The sequence below is a fragment of the Diaphorina citri genome, unplaced genomic scaffold, assembly GCF_000475195.1.
Source record: "Diaphorina citri unplaced genomic scaffold, Diaci psyllid genome assembly version 1.1 scaffold1612, whole genome shotgun sequence".
NCBI lineage: Eukaryota > Metazoa > Arthropoda > Insecta > Hemiptera > Psyllidae > Diaphorina > Diaphorina citri.
This window is the reverse complement of record NW_007379038.1, coordinates 91,190-110,560: the sequence shown is the minus strand read 5'-3', so window position 1 is coordinate 110,560 and position 19,371 is coordinate 91,190. Positions and strand designations below refer to the sequence as shown.

The 19,371-nt window shown below is 37.5% G+C and overlaps 1 protein-coding gene across 3 annotated transcripts in view; it reads right to left on the bottom strand.

Annotated features, from left to right (window-relative positions):
* The window catches only part of LOC103516600 (E3 ubiquitin-protein ligase RBBP6-like), a 39,539-nt gene that overhangs the window by 6,570 nt on the left and 13,598 nt on the right, over positions 1-19,371 (bottom strand). Inside the window, exons 1-4 of one of the 3 annotated variants that reach the window (XM_026828940.1) lie at positions 4,950-5,055; positions 1,642-4,303; positions 1,143-1,492; positions 916-1,065 (exon numbers count right to left, since the gene is read on the bottom strand). In XM_026828940.1, coding sequence (XP_026684741.1) covers positions 916-1,065; positions 1,143-1,492; positions 1,642-4,171 — 3,030 coding nt within the window. In that variant the 5' untranslated portion in view covers positions 4,172-4,303; positions 4,950-5,055. Of the gene's footprint in view, positions 1-915; positions 1,066-1,142; positions 1,509-1,641; positions 4,304-4,949; positions 5,056-19,371 lie in introns of those variants that run through there. The other 2 variants (XM_026828941.1, XM_026828942.1) reach the window with 2 other exon arrangements.

Below are 19,371 nucleotides of genomic sequence, written 5' to 3'. Positions count from 1 at the left end.
TGTTTTTTAGGAGTTTTTAATTGATGATTTTATCCTTACACCTATAATGTTCAGGGTCAATAGGTACAAAATTGTTACTATGGTTGTAAAATGCTCCATTAATCTGGAGTCAACAATATTGTTAACTTTCTTGCCCTATCCATAGGAACATTCTAATCTTGCCTTATCCATGTTGACTTCTTGCCCTAACCCCAAAAAATAACTACTACCTATATCTTAACCTATCCTTTACCTGTAGCCTTTAGGTATACCTGTCATACTTATCTGGAGAGCTGGAGACACTATTGAGGTATTGAGGCTTGTTTCACTTACATGTTTGGTGACTTTTCCGGCAGTCGCGGCATTTCTCAACGGAATGCTCACCTTACGCCTATAATGTTCAGGGTCAATAGGTACAAGATTGTTACTATGGTCGTAAAATGCTCCATTAATCTGGTGTCAACAATATTGTTAACTTTCTTGCCCTATCCATAGGAACATTCTAATCTTGCCTTATCCATGTTAACTTCTTGCCCTAACCCCAAAAAATAACTACTATATCTTAACCTATCCTTTACCTGTAGCCTGTAGGTAATAGGTATAGCTGTCATACTTATCTGGAGACACTATTGAGGTATTGAGGCTTGTTTCACTTACATGTTTGGTGACTTTTCCGGCAGTCGCGGCATTTCTCAACGGAATGCTGATTGTCACTATGTTCGTAAAATGCTCCATTAATCTTGTGTCAACAATATTGTTAACTTTCTTGCCCTATCCATAGGAACACTCTAATCTTGCCTTACCCATGTTAACTTCTTGCCCTAACCCCAAAAAATAACTACTATATCTTAACCTATCCTTTACCTGTAGCCTGTAAGTATACCTGTCATACTTATCTGAAGACACTATTGAGGTATTGAGGCTTGTTTCACTTACATGTTTGGTGACTTTTCCGGCAGTCGCGGCATTTCTCAACGGAATGCTACCGTCCACAGCGGCGCCATCTTTGATGCGGCAATTTCCTTCAGAAATGTCATCAGATGACGAGGACGTTTTGAACGGCTGTTGACAAGTCCACTGAATCACCAGATCATCCTTGATTTCCTTGTGTAGTTTGGACAGGTCCTCTAGTTCACTTTCCACTAGATAGTCCACTGAATCACCAGATCATCCTTGATTTCCTTGTGTAGTTTGGACAGGTCCTCTAGTTCACTTTCCACTAGATGTACACTCTCGGAGATCCTCAGCAACTCTTTTTCATTGTTGAGGATTTTGTGCGTGCTCTTGAAGTATTCGTCATTGAACACAATACAGTCATCACTTTCGTCGCTGAGAGATTCGTTTTCAATGTCAACAGAGATGAGTTTTTGTCTCTGTTGGGGTCGGTGATACTCAATGTCAGCCTCCAATGGCACTTGGTTTGTTGTGTGAGATGGGATGTCACATCTATCATCAGGGTGTTCAGGATATGGTTCAATGCTGTCTAATTGTTCACTGTTTTGCGTGAATGGATGTGTTCTGCTCTCAATCTTTGGTGATACTCAATGTCAGCCTCCAATGGCACTTGGTTTGTTGTGTGAGATGGGATGTCATATCTATCATCAGGGTGTTCAGGATATGGTTCAATGCTGTCTAATTGTTCACTGTTTTGCATGAATGGATGTGTTCTGCTCTCAATCTTGTTACTGTTTTGCACTTCAGTCTTTATATTTGTTTCACTGGTGGCTTTGACATTGTTTTTGCATTTCTCATAGCTTTGTTCAACTTTCTGGACTTGTCCTTCTCCTTCTTCCGGACTTTTCCGAAGGAGATATTCATTCTTTAGCAGATTCCTCAGCCGTTTCTTCTTTTTGTAAACATGTTTAGGATATTTGGCAGAAGGATAGGAGTGGGAGGATTCTTCATCTGTGAAGTAGCATGGAGATTCCTTATCCAAATAGGAATAAATGTCGAGGAGGGATTTTGGGGCATTTTTCTTCCCTTTCACACTGAAGTGTATGAAAGAGTATGATCTTTTGAGATTATTTTTTCTATTGGGAGAAAATGTTTTACTTTTTTTCCGAAACTTGAACCAGTCGCCTAATTTTTCTAGGGACGATTTTACCGATTTACTACGAAATTCTAGGTTGTATTTTGCAATACCACTATGAGGACAGGATGTACTTTTCTTCGGAATCGAGCAATAGCAATGACGAGAATTGGAACTTTGGACGAGGAATGTTGAGTTTAATGGACTTTCTTCAGTACTAGAAGATTTGATTGTATTTGGAGCTAGCTGTGCTTTTGTACTTTCATGTTTAGAATTTGTGTTCTTTGTTTTAGAGGATTGAGAACATTCTTTATAGCTCTTATCAACATTAATTTTTGAGCTGCTCCTTGGAGTTGACGAAATATTTGTAGAACAATTATGTGATGTCAATTTTGAATTGGCATTCGATATTTTACTCACTTCAGAAGTCGTGGTTTTACTAGTGAAACTCAATTTTCTTTTGTTAATATTATTTGGACCGAGTTCTCCGTTCAATGCCGATGTTTTTATAACTTCCGATCTGTTCTGCCTGGTAATCTTTACAGAACTTGTTATTTTCCTGGGTTCCGACTTGGTCTTATTATTTCGGAGAATTAACTTGGAGTTTTTCGGTGAATCATCCTTCATCACAGCATCTTTTATGTCTTTGACAGGGGCATCGTATTTCTTTCTTTTCTTTTCTAATGGACTTTCAAACAAAAGCTTTGTTTTCGTAGCACTTTTACATTGGTTTGAAATTTCATTTCCTTTATTTGGGTGAGTATTACTTTTAGGTTCTGACTTAAATTTAAGTGGACTGAGATGACGAAATGCGGCTCTCTCTTTGCTCGCAGAGTTCAAAGAATTTTCGTTGCCCAATTTCAATTTGTACGTTATTCTATCTATGTCCTCATCTCTTATCAGAACAGAAGGTATTTCCAATTTGTTAGACCTTTCGATATTTAGTTTAGGAATCTTTGAAGCATATTGCTTTGTTATTTTGTCCACGGGTTTTTTGTTGCTCCCAGGACTTTTTGGTCCTGTATTAACCTCAGTTGACGTTTCCGTACTTCGTGGTATACTTTGTATTCCACTCAAGTCGTTAACTTTTTGGATGTACTGACAAGGTTTTACACTTCCATTGGTGGAAAAGGGAGGGAATGCTTTCTTGTTGGATTCTGGCAAAGCAGTGTAGAAGTTTGTGTTTGATTCAGTCTCTTGTGCAGAACTTTCCAATATAGTCATTGCATTACTTTGTGGAACAAATGGTTTACTTGTTTTTGTACATCCAGTATTCTGGTGATTGTCAACTAGTTTGGATTTGTCGTCTTTTGGGGTCTCTACCACCTGCTCTCGACGTGGGCTACTAGTTTCTAAATCTTTTTGTTTATTATTGATACAAAAAGTTGTGAACTTGTCATTTTTCTTTGCAATTTTATCACACAAGGATTTGTCAATTGTATTTTCAGCCTTCATTTTTACTCGCTCAAACCTTGCTTTTAGTTCTTCGAAACTGTTAGAGGTTTCGATTTTGATCTTTGGAGAAGGTTCTTTATTATTTCCATGTTCAGCTTTGTTGTCCAATTGATTTTCCGGTTGCACGTTAATTTGAAGAAGGTTTTCTTCTGTTTGTTTCTTGCTTTCCTCAGACTTAAACGCTTTACTTTGCAACACAGCTTTCAGTTCGGTCGTAAAGTTTTCTTTCAGGTTGTTTCGTCGGAGATTGCAGATATCAAAGTTTGCTCTCGCAGGTCTTTCCGTACGTTTGACATTTTCCTCAATACCAGCGTTGGTTCTTTTCTCAACGATTTTGTTCTTATTTGTCTTTGGTGTTTGCACCAGAACACAGTGATACTTTCGGTTCCTCTTGGGTAATATCGGTGTGGAAGTGACTGCGTCATACGGCATGTCCTTTCCTTCCGTCACAAAGTTCTCACAATTCTCGTCATTACTCATCGTGTATTTCTTACGCGTTTGGAGGTTCTTAATCTTACTAATCGGACTGAAAATATCCGGTATTTGAAGTTTCTTTGGTCTAAAAATGGCGGGTGTTTGAACGTTGACATCTTTTGGGGAAAGCGGCTGATTGACTGGTGTTATATTTAGCCTTTTAATACCGGAGAGAGGGGTTTTTAAAACTTCAACCTGTTTGTCTTCGTAGACTTTGATAGGGGTTTTATCCATGGCAAAATAGTGGAAATGTCAAAATGGAGATTATAAATAAGGAAAAATAACAGAGGAGTTAGAGAAGGAGAATGCTGTTAGTCCACGCAGGTTTCACCTCCTGAAGACCTCACAGGTGATGTTATTGCAAACCTAGAACACAAATTAAGACAAAGTTAAAAATTGAAAGAATATTTAGGTAGATTCGACATTCAATTTGTAAAAAAATTGGTCCGTTTTCGATTCTACGAGAATAAAAGGGTTCGTAGCTAAGCTTTGGCGCAGCCCTTTACCCAAGAACAGCTTCAGCCAAAAATAGGCCGAGCCACCCCTGCATGTCAATTGTCTTACCGAGCTAATTTTACCCACCATTCTTATCATCCTACTATCTCCATTTCTCTCCCACAGTCTCTTTCTTGGAATTTTTCGATCTCGTCTTTCTCATCCTTATTTCAATCTCTCTTTTTCTCCTCGTTCTTCATTTTCTTCTACCTTTGTTTCTTCCTCCCTCTCAGTTTCTCTCTCGCTCTCCCCCTCCCTCTGAGTTTCTCTCTCTCCCTCCTTCCCTCCCCCCATAATTTATCCTCTGCCTTTTTCCATTCTTCTTCTCCTCATTGTCTAAATGTCCACAGCAAAGTGACACCATCCAATTTCTAGGTGTTAAAAAGTCCTCTTAAAGGAGCCCTAAAGGGGACTTTAAGGTTTAAGGAGCCCGGACCTGGTACAAATGGGACCGCATTAACCCCCGGGAACGTTCCTGATTGTCTTACACCCTTACTCAAAAGGAATATCAACTTACCGAATGATTCGATCAGGTCATTCACCTCTGTGTCGATGTCGTTAAGTGTGAACTGAGACTTCTGCTTTTGCCGGGCACGGGTGATCTTGAGGGCACCGTCCACATGTGGCATCCTCCGGGTATGAAACGCGTCTGAAACGTGAAATAACGCGAACTTAGTGAATGGGTCAAGAAAACGTAAAAAAGTCAAGGGCGAAAAGACGCGTAAATAAAATGATTAAAATGACCAAACAAGGGTTAATATGCGTCTAGGTAACTCGGTTACCCGGTAACTGGTTTTAAAAAGCGTAATAAAATAAATTAAATAAATAGAAAAAACAATCATATAAAAATGTTAGTCAAATCTAATCAAAATTGGAGGGAGGTAGGAGAGGGAATAAAAAGGACAAACACGTAGAGTAAGAGGAGGGAAAAAGAGAAGGAAGAAGGAAATAAATTTTAATAATATTAGGTACCTATTGGAATAAAATCAAAAGGTAGATAATTTTCGAAGTTCACGATTTATTCGACTGTTTCGCGAAAAAAATATTGTTAAATTGTCGGTATATTAAAATTAAAACTGCTAGACTAATTGATTTCCCCTCTTTCTCTGGGAGAAGAGAAAAAAATTGGATGAAGTGGAAGAAAATTTATTGTTTTTTATTATTATTGGTAATTATTTAATGACTCAATTTCCCCCCTTTCTCTGGGAGAAGAGAAAAAAATTGGATGAAGTGGAAGAAAATTTATTGTTTTTTATTATTATTGGTAATTATTTAATGACTCAGATTTGTGAAATGTTAACGACATAAAATGAGACAAATCGGTCTTTTATTTTAATTGATAATCAATAATACGAGCAGTGTGTAGTGTACAGGGTGTCTAAGATTGATAAGGATAATTGTTCTGATTCTGGATATCCTTTCCTTCCGTCGCAAAGTTCTCACAATTCTCGTCATTACTCATCGTGTATTTCTTACGCGTTTGGAGGTTCTTAATCTTACTAATCGGACTGAAAATATCCGGTATTTGAAGTTTCTTTGGTCTAAAAATGGCGGGTGTTTGAACGTTGACATCTTTTGGGGACAGCGGCTGATTGACTGGAGTTATATTTAGCCTTTTTATACCGGAGAGAGGGGTTTTTAAAACTTCAACCTGTTTGTCTTCGTAGATTTTGATAGGGGTTTTATCCATGGCAAAATAGTGTAAATGTCAAAATGGAGATTATAAATAAGGAAAAATAACAGAAAGGAGTTAGAGAGCAAAGTTCTCACAATTCTCGTCATTACCCATCGTGTATTTCTTACGCGTTTGGAGGTTCTTAATCTTACTAATCGGACTGAAAATATCCGGTATTTGAAGTTTCTTTGGTCTAAAAATGGCGGGTGTTTGAACGTTGACATCTTTTGGGGAAAGCGGCTGATTGACTGGAGTTATATTTAGCCTTTTAATACCGGAGAGAGGGGTTTTTAAAACTTCAATCTGTTTGTCTTCGTAGACTTTGATAGGGGTTTTATCCATGGCAAAATAGTGGAAATGTCAAAATGGAGATTATAAATAAGGAAAAATAATCTACTTAGGTAGTTGAAAAAAAGTCGGACTATGATTAATTTTGCCTGTGTCGTATGAGAAATCTGGTTGCCTAATATTCGTACTGCGATTTCACAAAGATCAATTAAATAATTACCTGGTAGGTAGGTAGGTATCTAGTGTCTAACCCGGCTTAAATATGAAATAGTTACTTACCTATCCATAAATAGTAAGTACTGCCTAACTCTAATGCTTAACTATGTAGTATGTACCTATTGCTGTCCAGTTAAACTCGTCTTGGATTTGCCTTAATCCATTCATTTATGAAATTATGAATGATTTATTCCAAATGAAAGTGGTGTATTTGTACCCAAATGTCATTCGAAAGAGGCAGATAGACACAATAGGTGCATACATAGGTACCAAAATATCCACTTTTTTTTCAATTAACGAAAAAAAAATAATAATAATAATAACAAAATATTGTTTTTTTTTGCCTTTAAGGTAGACAGGTGTAAAAAAAAAAAAAAAAATCTCGTCTTTCTCACCCTTCTTTCAATCTCTTTTTTTCTCTCCTCGTTCTTCATTTTCTTCTACCTTTGTTTCTTCCTCCCTCTCAGTTTCTCTCTCGCTCTCTCCCTCCCTCTGAGTTTCTCTCTCTCCCTCCTTCCCTCCTCCCATTATTTATCCTCTGCCTTTTTCCATTCTTCTCTTCATTGTCTAAATGTCCACAGCAAAGTGACACCATCCAATTTCTAGGTGTTAAAAAGTTCTCTTTAAGGAGCCTTAAAGGGGACTTTAAGGTTTAAGTAGCCCGGACCTGGTACAAATGGGATCGCATTAACCCCGGGAATGTTCCTGATTGTCTTACACCCTTACTCAAAAGGAATATCAACTTACCGAATGATTCGATCAGGTCATTCGCCTCTGTGTCGATGTCGTTAAGTGTGAACTGAGACTTCTGCTTTTGCCGGGCACAGGTGATCTTGAGGGCACCGTCCACATGTGGCATCCTCCGGGTATGAAACGCGTCTGAAACGTGAAATAACGCGATCTCAGTGAATGGGTCAAGAAAACGTAAAAAAGTCAAGGGCGAAAAGACGCGTATACATACACTGAGAAAAAAAACTAGGGTGCCGCAGCCCAATCGGGTGATTGGGTTCCGGCACTCTAATATTGAGCTCTATATCGGGAAGCTCGACACTATAATATAGCATTCCAACAGCCTATATCAGGGGAAGTAACCCGAATAATAGAGTTCTTCCACCCTAAACTTGTGGCACCCTGTCACCATTTTTTTTTTTTTTTTTTTTTTTTTTTTTTTTTTTTTCAGTGTAGGTAGGTACTTACCTACCTACACTACCTACTACTCGGTAAATGGTTCAAAAAAGCGTAATAAAATGATTAAAATGACCAAACAAGGGTTAATATGCGTCTAGGTAACTCGGTTACTCGGTAACTGGTTTTAAAAAGCGTAATAAAATAAATTAAATAAAGAGAAAAAACAATCATATAAAAATGTTAGTCAAATCTAATCAAAATTGGACGGAGGTAGGAGAGGGAATAAAAAGGACAAACACGTAGAGTAAGAGGAGGGAAAAAGAGAAGGAAGAGGGAAATAAATTTTAATAATATTAAGTACCTATTAGAATAAAATCAAGAGGTAGATAATTTTTGAAGTTCACGATTTATTCGACTGTTTCGCGAAAAAAATATTGTTAAATTGTCGGAATATTAAAATTGAAACTTCTAAACTAATTGATTTCCCCTCTCTCTGGGAGAAGAGAAAAAAATTGGATGAAGTGGAAGAAAATTTATTGTTTGATTTTTTATTATTATTGGTAATTATTTAATGACTCAGATTTGTGAGATGTTAACGACATAAAATGAGATAAATCGATCTTTTATTTTAATTGATAATCAATAATACGAGCAGTGTGTAGTGTACAGGGTGTCTAAGATTGATAAGGATAATTGTTCTGATTCTGCTTTGACATTGTTTTTGCATTTCTCATAGCTTTGTTCAACTTCCTGGACTTGTCCTTCTCCTTCTTCCAGACTTTTCCGATGGAGATATTCATTCTTTAGCAGATTCCTCAGCCGTTTCTTCTTTTTGTAAACATGTTTAGGATATTCTGATTCTGATCATACAGTTACTGACCTATACCAATAACTTGAAAGCACTGGTAGTCCATTTAAACATTGTCACTGTATTAAAACTAGTTACCTACGAAGATAGATACAAATACCTCATGTTGGACTAACAAAGCTCTAATGAAATCTAGATTTTAATTAATTCACAAACAAAACTAAATCTAACCAAGTCTTAACAGTAAATCCCATAGCCAAGTACTAGATGTGTAGCGCTGACAGAAGTGAGGTAACATTTGACAGAAAAGATATACCTAATATGTGGATTATCTGGTATTGTAAAAAAGGCAATCGGGAATCTACTCGCACGTCCAGACTACCGCTACCACATAATATTCTGCTGAAAAAGGTGCTTAGCCTATACTAGCAGGTAAAGTTCAGTAAACTGTATGTCAGGAAAAAAGAGGAAGAGGAGGAAGAAGGAAAAAAAACCGTAGGTAATCCCTAAGAATTCCCTATGGAGCCAAAGGTGGCCAAAATTAGCGAGAAAAGTTTGCCTATTTAATTAAAAAAAAAAAAAAAAATGGTAGGTCCCTATCCTTTCACACTGAAGTGTATGAAAGAGTATGATCTTTTGAGATTACTTTTTCTATTGGGAGAAAATGTTTTACTTTTTTTCCGAAACTTGAACCAGTCGCCTAATTTTTCTAGGGACGATTTTACCGATTTACTACGAAATTCTAGGTTGTATTTTGCAATACCACTATGAGGACAGGATGTACTTTTCTTCGGAATCGAGCAATAGCAATGACGAGAATTGGAACTTTGGACGAGGAATGTTGAGTTTAATGGACTTTCTTCAGTACTAGAAGATTTGATTGTATTTGGAGCTAGCTGTGCTTTTGTACTTTCATGTTTAGAATTTGTGTTCTTTGTTTTAGAGGATTGAGAACATTCTTTATAGCTCTTATCAACATTAATTTTTGAGCTGCTCCTTGGAGTTGACGAAATATTTGTAGAACAATTATGTGATGTCAATTTTAAATTGGCATTCGGTATTTTACTCACTTCAGAAGTCGTGATTTTACTAGTGAAACTCAATTTTCTTTTGCTAATGTTATTTGGACCGAGTTCTTCGTTCAATGCCGATGTTTTTATAACTTCCGATCTGTTCTGCCTGGTAATCTTTACAGAACTTGTTATTTTCCTGGGTTCCGACTTGGTGAATTGGCATTCGATATTTTACTCACTTCAGAAGTCGTGGTTTTACTAGTGAAACTCAATTTTCTTTTGTTAATATTATTTGGACCGAGTTCTCCGTTCAATGCCGATGTTTTTATAACTTCCGATCTGTTCTGCCTGGTAATCTTTACAGAACTTGTTGATGTCAATTTTAAATTGGCATTCGATATTTTACTCACTTCAGAAGTCGTGGTTTTACTAGTGAAACTCAATTTTCTTTTGCTAATATTATTTGGACCGAGTTCTCCGTTCAATGCCGATGTTTTTATAACTTCCGATCTGTTCTGCCTGGTAATCTTTACAGAACTTGTCAGAACATTCTTTGTTGCTTTTAGGTACATTACTTTTTGAGCTGCTCCTTTGAGCTGGTGAAATATATGAAGAACAATTATGTGATCTCAATTTTAAATTGGTATTTGATAATTTACTCACTTCAGAAGTCGTGATTTTACTAGTGAAACTCAATTTTCTTTTGCTAATATTATTTGCACTTAGTTCTCCGTTCAGTGCCGATGATTTTATAACTTCGGATCTGTTCTGCCTGGTAATCTTTACAGAACTTGTTATTTTCCTGGGTTCCGACTTGGTCTTATTATTTCGGAGAATTAACTTGGAGTTTTTCGGTGAATCATCCTTCATCACAGCATCTTTTATGTCTTTGACAGGGGCATCGTATTTCTTTCTTTTCTTTTCTAATGGACTTTCAAACAAAAGCTTTGTTTTCGTAGCACTTTTACATTGGTTTGAAATTTCATTTCCTTTATTTGGGTGAGTATTACTTTTAGGTTCTGACTTAAATTTAAGTGGACTGAGATGACGAAATGCGGCTCTCTCTTTGCTCGCAGAGTTCAAAGAATTTTCGTTGCCCAATTTCAATTTGTACGTTATTCTATCTATGTCCTCATCTCTTATCAGAACAGAAGGTATTTCCAATTTGTTAGACCTTTCGATATTTAGTTTAGGAATCTTTGAAGCATATTGCTTTGTTATTTTGTCCACGGGTTTTTTGTTGCTCCCAGGACTTTTTGGTCCTGTATTAACCTCAGTTGACGTTTCCGTACTTCGTGGTATACTTTGTATTCCACTCAAGTCGTTAACTTTTTGGATGTACTGACAAGGTTTTACACTTCCATTGGTGGAAAAGGGAGGGAATGCTTTCTTGTTGGATTCTGGCAAAGCAGTGTAGAAGTTTGTGTTTGATTCAGTCTCTTGTGCAGAACTTTCCAATATAGTCATTGCATTACTTTGTGGAACAAATGGTTTACTTGTTTTTGTACATCCAGTATTCTGGTGATTGTCAACTAGTTTGGATTTGTCGTCTTTTGGGGTCTCTACCACCTGCTCTCGACGTGGGCTACTAGTTTCTAAATCTTTTTGTTTATTATTGATACAAAAAGTTGTGAACTTGTCATTTTTCTTTGCAATTTTATCACACAAGGATTTGTCAATTGTATTTTCAGCCTTCATTTTTACTCGCTCAAACCTTGCTTTTAGTTCTTCGAAACTGTTGGAGGTTTCAATTTTGATCTTTGGAGAAGGTTCTTTATTATTTCCATGTTCAGCTTTGTTGTCCAATTGATTTTCCGGTTGCACGTTAATTTGAAGAAGGTTTTCTTCTGTTTGTTTCTTGCTTTCCTCAGACTTAAACGCTTTACTTTGCAACACAGCTTTCAGTTCGGTCGTAAAGTTTTCTTTCAGGTTGTTTCGTCGGAGATTGCAGATATCAAAGTTTGTTTTGAAGGAGGTTTTCTTCTGTTTGTTTCTTGCTTTTCTCAGACTTTAACGCTTTACTTTGCAACACAGCTTTCAGTTCGGTCGTAAAGTTTTCTTTCAGGTTGTTTCGTCGGAGATTGCAGATATCAAAGTTTGCTCTCGCAGGTCTTTCCGTACGTTTGACATTTTCCTCAATACCAGCGTTGGTTCTTTTCTCAACGATTTTGTTCTTATTTGTCTTTGGTGTTTGCACCAGAACACAGTGATAATTTCGGTTCCTCTTGGGTAATATCGGTGTGGAAGTGACTGCGTCATACGGCATGTCCTTTCCTTCCGTCACAAAGTTCTCACAATTCTCGTCATTACTCATCGTGTATTTCTTACGCGTTTGGAGGCTCTTAATCTTACTAATCGGACTGAAAATATCCGGTATTTGAAGTTTCTTTGGTCTAAAAATGGCGGGTGTTTGAACGTTGACATCTTTCAACTATGGCACTTGTATGTAGGTGATATTATAATCTTTACCAAATGGTCAAACAAGTTGTATTGGAATTATAGGTAGGCTTGTAGGTATTTGAAGCACGTACCCATGTGTGAATTATCTGAAACTTCGCGTGAGGTTTGTGGGTAGTAGGTATCTTTTATTAATTAGTGAAAATGGCAGTAGGTAAATATTTATTTTATTTTATTGATACCTAGGTACTTACCTATTTTATTTTACTCGAATGTAAGTAGGTAGAGGTAGATAGCGGTTGGCTGTTGTTTACCTATGTACCATTGTACCTACTTATGTAAAGATTGTAAAGTAGGTACCTACCAAGGGCCTGTTCTTTTATAGCGTTCATTTGTTTCATGTAAGGAGGTACCTACACCTACTATATCAGATTTCCTTCACTTTGAAGTTGGGTATTTCAAAGTTCAAACCCGACTTCAAAGGAAACATTTTATCTCTACGGGTTTAATGAACCGTTGAGTATAAACATATCAGAGGTGCATTTCATTTTATCGAGAGATCTTCGACACTGATATCCCACATGTCATGTTGATTTGAGCTTGGCAAATTGCCTACTCAAAGAAATTATCAGGCGTTCATTCAAAATTTTTACTCTATTTTCATTTTTATTATTTAGGTACCTACTCAACATTTGCTAGTTCTATACCAATTAGCAAGGGAAATTTTTTCAGACTTGTCTACTCCCTGTTTAAAGTTCCTGAGCCAGACTATCTGATATCACCCCTCTTTAAAGTTCTTCAGCCAGACTAAGCTGGTGTGCTCCCTGTTATTAATATGCCCTAGTCAGAATAAGCTGGTCTTCCCCCAGTGTAAAGTTCCCCAGTCAGACTAAGCTGGTCTACTCCCTGTTTAAATGTCCTCAGCCAAACTTTGCTGGTATACTCCCTGTTTAAATGTAAACAGCCAGACTAAGCTGGTCTACTCACTGTTTAAAGTTCCTCAGCCAGACTAACCTGGTATACTCCCTGTTTAAAGTTCCCCAGTCAGACTAGCTGGTCTACTCCCTGTTTAAAGTTTGCCAGCCAGACTAAGCTGAACTACTCCCGGTTTTAAAATTCCTCAGCCAGACAATTTCAAAACGAAACGATAAATCCTGGAAAATCTGGAAATCCGTCAGAGCTTTCGACTAGAAAAGGCCTCGTTTTTGCTCCAAAAAATTTCTCCCAATCCCCGTTTTTTCCCAGAGTAACGTGTTACCTTTGACATTTCCGAAACATCGATCCAGAAACAAAACAAAAAACTGTTTCAAACTCATGGGAGGGGAAGAGAAGAGAGGGGGAGGGGAAGGGGAGGAATTTTCTAGAGAGAAATTTTCGTGTGGGATGCGGACTATGGATGCTAATGCTACAGGAGCAGCGGTCTTCAAATCAAAGGGAAAATATAGAGATGGAGAAAACGGACGGAAGGAGGGGCAGAAAGAGGGAAAGGACAAAAATATTCGTTAGAAAGTTCAACTTTAACCAATTAAAATACAGGATGTCTTGAAAGGTATTATCGTCCCGAAAGCGAAGAGAGAAGAAAGACAGGATAAGAGAAAGCTATAGTCTCTCCAAGAATGAACCTCATCTAAATCGGGAATCGAACCCGCGACCTAGCGCTTTCAAGGCAGACACGTTACCCTCCAAGCTAACTAGGCTGGCATTCAACCATCATCATTAGTCAAACTGAAGAGAGAAGAAAGACCAGGATAAGAGAAAGCTAGTCTCTCCAAGAATGAACCTCATCTAAATCGGGAATCGAACCCGCGACCTAGCGCTTTCAAGGCAGACACGCTACCCTCCAAGCTAACTAGGCTGGCATTCAACCATCATCATTAGTCAAACTGTTGAATGACAATAATCCTTACCAAAATTTCATTTCGTTAGTGGATGTAACCATGTACCCAAACATCACAATACTTTTGGTGGATGTGACAACAACACCATTCGTTTTCTCTCCGCCTCTAGAGCTAAATGTCCTCTCAATTATGAACCTCTCTCCCTTCGATCATATTAGTCGACCTTTTTCTCCCTGTTCCACGTGCCTTTGTTATCAGGCTACATTTCAATTACCTCTCTAGGTCTTCAGGTCAACCTCGCTCTTCCCTTCCTACTGTTCTTCTTCCCTTCTTCTTGTTCCCGGTTTTTTATCTCCTGACTTTATGTGCCTGCGAACACATTTTCTGCACGAGTGTTCTCTTTTCCTTATCATTGCTCTGTTCCTATTAAGCTTTTTCTTCTCTCGTAAATTTCCTTCGGCCTTGGTTTGAAAATACCTCTCTGTTCTCGTCTAATTCCATCTTTCTTCTGAGTGTGACGGTAAACATTTGGCACATGTCTGCCCTTGTATCTCGAAATAGAATCGCGCTTTTGCAAACTTATGTACTGGAAAACTAATAATTTCTCATTACATTACATTGTACCTGTACAAGTAGTGTATACGTACATAATGGATTGCATGCAATAGAAAGTAAAGTAAAAGAGATAACCTATTTTGCAACTTTAAATTGATTAAAAGGGAAAATATAGAGATGGAGAAAACGGACGGAGGGAGGGGCAGAAAGAGGGAAAGGAGAAAAATATTCGTTAGAAAGTTCAACTTTAACCAAATGAAAATACAGGATGTCTTGAAAGGTATTATCGTCCCGAAAGCGAAGAGAGAAGAAAGACAGGATAAGAGAAAGCTAGTCTCTCCAAGAATGAACCTCATCTAAATCGGGAATCGAACCCGCGACCTAGCGCTTTCAAGGCAGACACGTTACCCTCCAAGCTAACTAGGCTGGCATTCAACCATCATCATTAGTCAAACTGTTGAATGACAATCATCCTTACCAAAATTTCATTTCGTTAGTGGATGTAACCATCTACCCAAACATCACAATACTTTTGGTGGATGTGACAACAACACCATTCGTTTTCTCTCCGCCTCTAGAGCTAAATGTCCTCTCAATTAAAAAGTAGTAGGTACACCAGTTAGAAAAAAAGTACCTATCTACCTACCCCAAAAAGATTTTCGTTTTGGTGGATGTGACAACAACACCATTCGTTTTCTCTCCCCGTCTAGAGCTAAATGTCCTCTCAATTAAAAAGTAGTAGGTACACCAGTTAGAAAAAAAGTACCTATCTACCTACCCCAAAAAGATTTTCCATCCAGTGATGTAAAAAACCTCGAAAATTTGACATCAGGGGTTAGTCCGGTGTGCGGTGTGTTGATTTGGAATTTTGCAATGTTTGCAATCGGTGTGCGGTGTGTTGATTTGGAAATTTGCAATGTTTGCAATTTCGCACTAAGTAATTGGAAAGGAGTAAAAGAACAAACCAAACAGTCCAGTATGCAGAGAGAAGTTCAAAATAAAGTTACCTACAAAACAAACATGCTCTTTCCAGACCGTTAGATACACTCTGTGTGTAGGTTACCTCTAGGTAAAGGGCCACCCTAATGAAAATCCCTACTTTCAAATCTGTTTTCCAAACACAAACGAAATGAACTTTTCATTTGGGACAGAAAATGGAAAAGTTTGGGTCGCCCAACATTTCAACCTATTAGATTGAAGTCCCCATGATTTCATTAGTTCACCTGAAATTGAATTAGTCACCCTAGGCAAGGGGTTCCCAAAGTTTTGAGTACTGCGTACCACCTGACACCTGAAGGTTCTTTTGGCGTACCACCAAACATCAATTTTGTATGATTTGGGGGTTAAATAAAGGTATTATAGTGCCACAGGCGAAATTTCTTGTTAATTGTAGTACGATGTCACTATATTTGGTGCATTGATTGTAGATTTCTGTCTCTCCCAACTGGGGTTTTACCAGATTTGTTTTTCGTATTTACGAAATAAATCGTAAAACTGGGGTTTTCAAATCTCTTCGCGTACCACCAGAAATGCTTCCGCATACCACAGATTGGGAACCTCTGCCCTAGACAACTCTGGTAAAAGGGTTTTGTTTTTCCACAAAGTATGTATACTCTATACTTAGCAGTTTCACTGTTTTCCGGGAAATACCTGAATGTAATAGAAGGTACAGATTCCTGGAAGTTCATGTTTGTGTCAGGACAGCGAGCGTAGTATAATTACTGTTACACGCTCATTAAATTGGATGTTGACATACTTTACATGATTTCATTTAGGTAATAGCTAGGTACATTACTTGAAATGTATGTACCTTCCTTGGTGGTGTAGTGCTTAACCTAACCGGGCTGGTAAACAGAAGATTGTGGGTTCAATCCCAGATGAGGTTTGGAATTCTGTCCTCAATATAATGGGTTTGTGGATTTGCGAACATTACCTACCCCCACTATTGCATGCCTATCCCAGCCAAAAAACTGAACTGTGGCAATATTTTCTTTTATCCTAGAAGATAGAACAACCACCGGGCTCAGAAAGAATCCAGAACAATTCCAACAGGAAATAAAAATAAATAGTCTCCTCGACAACAAAGTAAAAGACAAAACCCTATTGCACTTGTATACTCGTACGATCTTCTCAATCCCTCCAGGGAAGGTAGCTTCATGGCAGCATTTGAACTTTATATGTTGTCCCATCTACCTATGTCTATTTACCTGTTACATTGGGAAGGTACATAAACGTGTATTAGATATTACATAACACATAATATTCCTCTATCATTCCTATATCGTGTACCTATGTATATGTATTTAGAATCCTGCGCAGTGACCCAATTTCAACAGGTATATAGCTCTAGTACATGGGACAGGAATGTTGTTTTCCTTTTGTGGATTTTTTTTCCCTTGTTTACTTTTTATCTTTGTGTTTTTCCTTTGTTTGATGTTTTGTTCTCTTTTCCCTTCTCCGTTCTCTCTTTTGCTTTGATCACTGAGGTATCTAATTAAATTTCCATCTTGTTTCCATATTCGTCACCTTCTTTATTCTTCCATTCATTACTGTGAGTAGGTAGTATTTTTTCCCTCTTTGACTGGGTATAATTATGTTATCTGCTGTGTTTGTGGCACATAATAATATATGATAACTTATTCTCTTATTTTCCTCTCGGGCATGTAACTTCCTCTGTCTTTGTTATTAGATGGTCGACTATCTATTTTTTTTTTTTAGAAAGAGAGAGAGATAGAAAGAAAGAGAGAGAGAGAGAGAAAAAGAGAGAGAGAGAGAGAGAGAGAGAGAGAGAGAGAAAGGAGAAGAAGAGGAAGTAGGCATAAAACTAACATTTAATAAAATACAATTTGTTTGTAGGTAGATACCCTACCTTTTTTCAATTTTTCAATTTAAATAAACTCATTTATTTTATTTTTAGGTACAATAAAATTTACAGATCTTGTTCCTAGAACATCAATATAAGAATTTGAGTTCTTTTTACCAAGCATACATAAGGGTAGGTTACATAATGACTTAATTTGGGGAATGTACCCTTTAAGGGTTTGTGCTAATTGTAGAGTTACTAGGGGAGAAAATCTAAAAAATCCCTAATCTGCTGTGTTTGTGGCACATAATAATATATGATAACTTATTCTCTTATTTTCCTCTCGGGCATGTAACTTCCTCTGTCTTTGTTATTAGATGGTCGACTTTTTCACCTGTTTTCTTCTATCGTGTAGTTAACTTCCTCTGTCTTTGTTAGTAGATGGTCGACTTGTTCACCTGATTTCTTCTATCGTGTAGTTAACTTCCTCTGTCTTTGTTATTAGATGGTCGACTTTTTCAGCTGATTTCTTCTATCGTGTAGTTAACTTCCTCTGTCTTTGTTATTAGATGGTCGATTTTTTCACCTGATTTCATATATGTAAGTTCCTCTGTCTTTGTAAATAGATGGTCGATTTTTTCACCTGATTTCCTCTATAATGTCAGTGCTTTCGTCTTTTTACTAGATGGTCGATTTTTTCACCTGATTTCATATAGGTAAGTTCCTATGTCTTTGTTACTAGATGGTCGATTTTTCACCCGATTTCCTCTGTCATGTAGGTAAGTTTCTTCCGTCTTTGTAACTAGATAATCCATTTTTCAACTGATTTTCTCTATAATGTAAGTTGCTCCTTCTTTGTTACTTAGCTGGTCGATTTTTCGCCGGCTTTCAGACTCTTCAACCATGCTGAACCAGTTCACAATCGTGTGCACCCTCTGTTTGTCTACCACCCTGGTGTCCGCCAACAATGCGTTCTTCATTGGTGCCCGCAGACACAAACCCAGATGGCAAGGACACCCTCTGACCATCACCGGAGGGTATGCCCCCTACCAGGAAGACTATCATCCGGACCTAAGCCCTTACAAATATATTTACAGGTGAGTGACCACTTTGATGAGTCTTTAGGGGTTTCTGTCTGATGTTGCGTAAAAACTTAGGTCTGATCACTTTTTTCGTATGATATACATAGAAGTATTTCTACACAATTTTGGTCAATGAGTCTTTAGCGGTTTATTTTTGGATGGTACGTATACGTATAAACGTTATGCATGGTTGTTTTTGTATGATAAAGAAGTAGGTGTACTCGTACCTATTTTTAAAACAATTTTGTTCTCCACATAAATCCCGTATCGGGAACCATTGAAAGTTCTTCGAAAATTGTAAATAACGTACTGTGAAATCGATCTTCTGTGGGGATCTTTTTTCCTTTTTTTTACCAAGTCGTTGGACTTAAAGACAAACTTTAGAATAATTGACAATGAAATAATATCAATTTTTATTGGACTTTTTCTGAAGGAAACAATGCGATGATCTCTTATATAACACTGGTCACTGCTCTAATAACACTGGTCACTGCTCATTTGTGAAAGCTGCTTTTTGTGTTGAACCTAATCCTATAATTACACTGGTCACTGCTCATTTGTGGTAGCTCCTTTTTGTAGCAATTTTTCACTGTCATGATGGCGGTACTACTTGTGCAGAAGTCACGTCCGTGGAATATTGCTACCAAAGGAACTGGCACAAACGAGCAGTGACCCTGGTTATTATAGGGTTAGGTCTTAGTAAAAAAACAAGCTGGGCCCGTCCCTCCGGGAATTTTTTAGCCCGTAGTTTATTCCATCATGGTTAAAGAATACCTACCTTTGTACCTACCTAATTTGTTTAATATTCAGTTTATTATCATTCTTGATTTGATTTTTTGATTTTACTTTCATGTAATGATTTAAAATCAAGACTAGAGCCCGTTCTCCCTTTATTCCCAATATAAGGTTCAAGTCACCCATCCATTTATTGGCCTTTCTCGGCGTAGCTTAACATAGGTGACGCTAAAACCAGTCTTAAATGATCGACTGAAGTGTTATCTAAAACTTTCTCGCTTTGAGTTCATAGGTCGTCGCGACAAATTTCAAGATCAGAGCTCAATTGTGTGAGAAAATGTGAAAAAAAAATCCCACAATTACTCAATTAACTTTAAGTCACCCATCCATTTATTGGCCTT